Genomic DNA, 6,000 nt, shown 5'->3' on the forward strand with positions numbered 1-6,000 from the left:
GGGAGGAAACAACGGCTGTCTTTTAAGTTGTGGTCAACTGGGTCGCTTTGAACGAAGAGGATTGTGGGAAGTGTGGCTTCTTATGGCTGCTGAAACCTGTGTAAAAATACCGTCTTTTTTTGTTTGTTTTTTGGATTTCACCATCAGGAGACTTCTGTCTAAATGGCTGCGACCACAGCAGAGCTAACCGTGCATGGCCACACAGTAACATGTAGCAGTGTCAGACCTCCAGCTCAGCTAGTGGTGGTATCAGCTGGCTTGGCTATTACAACAGTTAACAGAGCAAAACATGCTGTTGACTATGGCATAGCATTAGTTCCACCACATTAGACACAATGACTATCACTGTGACAGCATCTCATTCACAAGCGCACGCTCACACACCCTCCCCTCATTTTCACCTACGGATACACACACGGCATCCCCGTTTACAGCACAACGCCGTGTTTTGTGGCACATGTGGCAATCTAGTCGGCATTGTCCCGAAGACACGATCACTTACGCCGCGGCTGTCCCCCATCTGAATGAAAACGTCCCATTTCGCAGCACAATAGTCCTTTCGCGAGCGCACCCTCGCGCCACGAGGGTCACACGCATTAATATCCGAAGGTAAATTAGGTGATTTTCATGTGTCGCGCTCTCTCTTTGCACACACACACACACACACACAAACAGGGCATCATGTCTGTAACAGTGTCCTATTCAACATGACAATGAGTCTTCATACTTACTGTACATGACTCCATGAGCTGCTGCTCACAGTGTCTACATCACAGCATGCCTTCAGCTTCTGTACACACATGTAGAGGGAAAAGTCCACCGTAAGACCCTCTGACACTGCTGAATTTCATAAATCTCCACTGTTTAAAGACTGATTTCCTTCATTTTCCAGGGTCGCCTCCAGAGAATCATGCCTGAACTTATGTGTCCATCTGCAGCTGTTATTCTTGCTGATACCTGTGCAGTAACAGTGCTCCTCCTGGCTACACGAAGCCAAGGTGAGGACTCAATACTGGCAGCAATTCACACAGCAAGCAGCCACCATTTGACAAGAACCGAAGAAGTAAAGTCATGCACCTCGCTTTTGTATTAAAGCTGCAGTAAGCGATATTTTTCCTATAGACAATCACAGTGATGAACTCAGAGTTTTACCACCCAACTCTGCAGTTTCCTCCCGCGCTGTAGAGTTTTTCAGCGCCACTGTTTTGGTTTTGGGGCCCACAGCTTTAACGTTTTGGCTAATTCTCACTAATCGAATTGCTGCTTTTTCCAGTCGCAGCTGTTTTCGATGAAATATTCTGCCATACACGCTGCAGACACACAACGTTAGCAACTAGCTGGTGAGCACAGTGGCAGATGTTTCCCTCAGGACTTGGCGGAGACCAAAAACAGAGCTAATAGGAGGAAAACACCATTTCAAATTAATACTGATGTTGCTAACAGCAGCGCAAAGAGGTAATTGCTTGCCGACATGTTCGCCACATCGGTTTTATAAGACCATAATACGATCAATGTCAGTCAGCAGTCAGTGCTGTGCTTGTAGCTTGTTCCACTACCTCGAAGTCGCCAAAGCAATCAATACTGCACTAAGTTTCTCTTCCTCTTTCTGTGATGGATTTCTCTCCGTGTGATTGTTGAATGCTTCAGATGAAATTTTCTCTGCTAATCAAATGCACTGAACTGTAGCTGCCCCGGCAATTTCTAGACCTGACAGAGGATTGCCTGCGCTTGTCCCTTTTTGTTAGGGAAACAAAAAGGACTACGCAATTCGCCGTTTGTTGCTTAATTTCATAGCTGGAGTTTTCTTTTGATATGAGCGATTTGCAGGAATGAACTAACGAAACGGCTTGTGTTCCCGCTCACGCATCTTCACATGCATGCACGCATGCACACCTTCAGACACATCCCTCCCTCCCTCCCTCCCTCCCTCCCTATTGTCTTGCTTGGCACCGGTACCCATTGACACAGATGGTGATGGGAGAATGAGACACAGACAGACAGACACGGAGGGAATGGCAGCAGCTGATTCTATGAGTTTATATCAGGTCTGTTCCTCCTTCCTTCCATCCATCCATTTTTTTCCCATACATCTGCCAGCCAGCCAGCCATCCATCCCTCCTTTACCTTGACTGCCACAATTCATCACTCCCAGCCTCCATTTATCCATCAGTGCTCTATATGGATTCTTAGTCCCGTCTTAGAGCTCCTACAAACGGCCATTCATCCACTCCATCCAGCCATTCGTCAATCTGTCCCTCAAACCAGATCCTACCTTGTATCATGACCTTTTACGCACCTATTAACTGATGAAATGTGACCTTTCAGTCATTCATCTTTCCCCCTCCATCCATCCATCTAGCCACCATGCTCCATGCCCAGTCAGCGAGGTAAAAATGTGTCTTTTCTGTTCCCCTTTGTTGAATTTTGTTGAACTCTTACAAAAAAAAATAAAGCTTTCCTTTCTCCTCACTGATCTGCCCGTTTAGCCACCTCTGCACAGGATCAATAGCAATCTGAACACTTACCAGCTGCATGCCACAGATGAAGGCCAAGGTGCACCTGCCACTACAGCACCCCATGGCGTCCTCCTCCCCCTCTCCACTGATCCACGTGGAGAACAAACTTTGGGTAAAACTCCTAAATCTCCAGCTGGACTTTCCAAATCCAAAAGCCCCCCGGAGGGCCGTCTGGCTGGCTCGCAGCCCAGATGGAGGCGCTCCCCGCTCGGCCTCAGAGCGCAGCGACGGTCCTCGCCAGCTCAGGGGAATAAAAGGCTACTACTTCATATAAATAGAGGGGCCTCTGACAGGTAAACAGCCAGGAAATGCGGTCCCTCGGATTTCCAACACACAGGGGGTCAGGGATCAAAGATGGAAGGTGGGCCTTGGGGATGATTCAAGTCCACAGATTGTTTCACAGAGCTTGTTCCTGCACACAAACCCTCTCCAAGTCAAGGCAGTCTGATAAATCAGGTGGCGTGGTGCATTTTGAATGCCTGGTCACAGAATTAATTCAGATTTCTGATCATGCGGGTCTCCTGACACACACCCACCGGCTCTCCAGTTACGTCCACACAGGGTCCACTTGTCCAACCATCGCCCGCTGGACTAGAGAGTCCGGTCGACAACCTCGTCCATTGATCGCGTCCTCATCAAGGCTGAATATCTCCCACTGAATTAACGCGGTGCAGCAGCCACTTACACAAACACGCACAGACAATAAAAGCAGGGGGAGATGGTGAGATTAGATGGATGCATTCCCCGGATTAAATGCCCCTTTGTTGCATAATCCCGAGTAAGAGCTACTTGGATCTGGCTAATTTGTTCTTGGGTGGAGAAAACAAGTGCAAGTGGTCCCTGCCTCCTTCCACAGCTCCTCTCCTCTCCTCTCCTCTCCTCTCCTCTCCTCTCCTCTCCTCTCCTCTCCTCTCAGGGGAAGTAACGGGCATGTAGCGGCAACATCCTTAAAGGCTCATTCACACCAAAAAATACAGAACAATCAAAAGAGCGTTTTTAATCCGGAATTTGCTGTTTTTGCCACTCAGAGGACCGTGAGTGAAATTGTTGCGAGGATGTTGTGATATGTCAAGAGCCACCGGAGGCTGATTTCGGTGTCTGTGTGTTGGCTAATAAGTCCTCCTCCTCCGGCTCATCTCCCCATCAGCTCCGCCGGTTTGTCAGCTCCGTCAGCCGCTGCTCGGTGCCTCCTCCGTGACAGCGGATAAACCTCTACAACGTCAAACAACAAGAAAAGAGAAAAGCGGAGTGAAAAGCATGTCCACGCTTCGGATGCAGTGGGACAGGGTGAAATTTCGGGTCGAGGTAAGTGTCCAAACGGAGCGTACAGACGGCGATGCGGGCGGGAATAAGGGCTAAGTTTAGTTTGTCGTCTTCGGGTTGTCTTCAAGGAGCGAGCAGGGGGAGACAATGGGAACCGGGATGGACCAACGGACCGAGAGAGACAGCCGCGAGGAGCGTCTCCCGCCTGCCATCTGTCAAGTCAAACACCGCGCAACGGCATGGCTATTCCTGTTCCGAGTTTCAAAATAAAAGCATGCGTATGTTCTTAACCTGCTGAATTAAGTTGCTTGCGTGCGCTCTTTGTTGATGCTACCGGTGGGGGGCGTCAATGACGAGAAATCGCATCACGTGAATTTGCTTTTTCACCTGTGAAGATAATTATATGGCTTATGATGGAAGCCCCATACACAGAACTCTCCAAAATTCTCCTGTTGCGAAGATTATCATTGCTAGGACATGTAACGCTCATGCTCTGCATTTACTGGACCTCCTCTCTGTGCTCCAGATGACCTTGAAGTCCTTAGCGGTCCCCTGGGTCACTAACCAACATCTGATCTGGCACCCAAGCATGAATGGATTTACCATATGGACAATCTGGGCCCTCTGCCAGGGGGCAAAAACAATGTATGCTTTGTTTTTATGTGGGGCTGCACAGAAATATGACGCAAAGCTTGACCCATTCTCTTAATCTTAATAATCAGAGTGAAAAAAAGTTATTTCTGAGAAAGTTTGGTCTCATGAGTGATTGTTTCATTGGTGAGATGACTGGGAAAGAGGTGAATGATGAGCAAGCGGCAATGCACTGTCAAGGTGGGTGGATGTAGAGAGGAGACGGCTTACACTGCTCGGATTCAAGATTTCTTAATCTAAGTCAAGATTAAAAACTGAGGAATTCATTTATATTTATATTTATACCTGACCTACTATCAACAGGGGCAGGGCTTGCGGACAGGCAAGCCAGGCAGTTGCTTGGAGCCCCCGGCCACTGGGGGGCCCCGGCCAGTTATTCACAACAACGATTATTGATAGGCCTGGGCTTTTAGGGACCCATGTTGGTACCTGGGCCTCACTTTGAGAACCACTCATCTATTTTTTCAGTATTCATCTCAAATGTCCAAGAAATTTGCATTTATGTGTACAAAAAACAAATTTTTGCGGTGTGCACGGGTGGAGTGGGGGCCCCAGGGATTTCCTGCTCGTAGCCTCCAGAGACCCTAGCAACGCCACTGGCTATCAATAGTGTAGTAAATGTGTGGAAAAAATGCTCTCTTTGACTGCCTCATTTTGTTAGTTGGTGGTGAATCATGCTGCTGCCATAGTGTTCTCTATTTCTGTCATATCATGTCGACCCTGTTGGACGGGGTCTTCTGGTTGTTTCACAAGCACTTGAGTTGTGCGACAAGTTTTGTGCTAGATGCTGCTTGCACAGAAATAAAGTTTTATATTTGGATACACACACTACATCTACTCCAGCACAGCTAACCAAGTTTTTATTTGTGGAATATTTGTGTATGTATGCAGCGTATCATACAGCAAAAATATGAACTAAACATTCAGTCGCCTTAGTCAGTAAATGAATGTTGCATAGGTGGTTGTTGTAAGATACATTATTAGATATGTTTAGGACGGGTAATTCAGGCTACCTGTTGAGACAGAAGGCACGACGAGAGGTTGATTATTTAATTTTGATTTTAAATAAGGGTGTTTTTTTTATTCCTCTTCTAAACTATGCCTCAGAGTACTTCACTCTTTGGACTGTTTGAGGTTGTTATTTTGAAGGCTGAGGGATCCTGCTTCCGTCCCCGTTGTGGCTGCCTCTGGCTGGCTTGATGAGGCTGATGTTCCGCTCGGCAGGGGAGCGGCGGGGCTCTTTTCACTCACTGAGACACACAAACACAGACAGAGAGAGATGTAGCTTTGGTCGCCGTGCAGCTGCTCAAGAACATGGCCTTCAACCATTATTCTGAAAAAGACTCTCTCTCTCTCTCTCTCTCTCTCTCTCTCTCTCTCTCTCTCTCTCTCTCTCTCTCTCTCTCTCTCTCTCTCTCTCTCAGTGTGGAGTCCTCTCTGAGTTGTCAAGATAATCATTTTATCCTCATTCCTCATTCACTTAATTGAAGGCTGAAGGGTCTCATGATAACCTGCTATTAAGGCTGAATATTAAGGAAAAAAAAAAAAAGAAAAAAAAGGGCAGAGAGTG

At 47.4% G+C, this 6,000-nt stretch overlaps 1 protein-coding gene across 1 annotated transcript in view; it reads right to left on the reverse strand.

Annotated features, from left to right (window-relative positions):
* Nucleotides 1-3,993, reverse strand: part of nkain2 (sodium/potassium transporting ATPase interacting 2) — an 83,344-nt gene extending 79,351 nt beyond the window's left edge. The window contains exon 1 of the mRNA XM_070986892.1: nt 2,526-3,993. Within this exon, the coding sequence (XP_070842993.1) occupies nt 2,526-2,579 (54 nt within the window). The 5' untranslated portion in view covers nt 2,580-3,993. The remainder of the gene's footprint in view (nt 1-2,525) is intronic.
* Nucleotides 3,994-6,000: the final 2,007 nt, after the last annotated feature.

The sequence above is a fragment of the Chaetodon trifascialis genome, chromosome 19 (genome assembly GCF_039877785.1).
Source record: "Chaetodon trifascialis isolate fChaTrf1 chromosome 19, fChaTrf1.hap1, whole genome shotgun sequence".
Classification (NCBI taxonomy): domain Eukaryota; kingdom Metazoa; phylum Chordata; class Actinopteri; order Chaetodontiformes; family Chaetodontidae; genus Chaetodon; species Chaetodon trifascialis.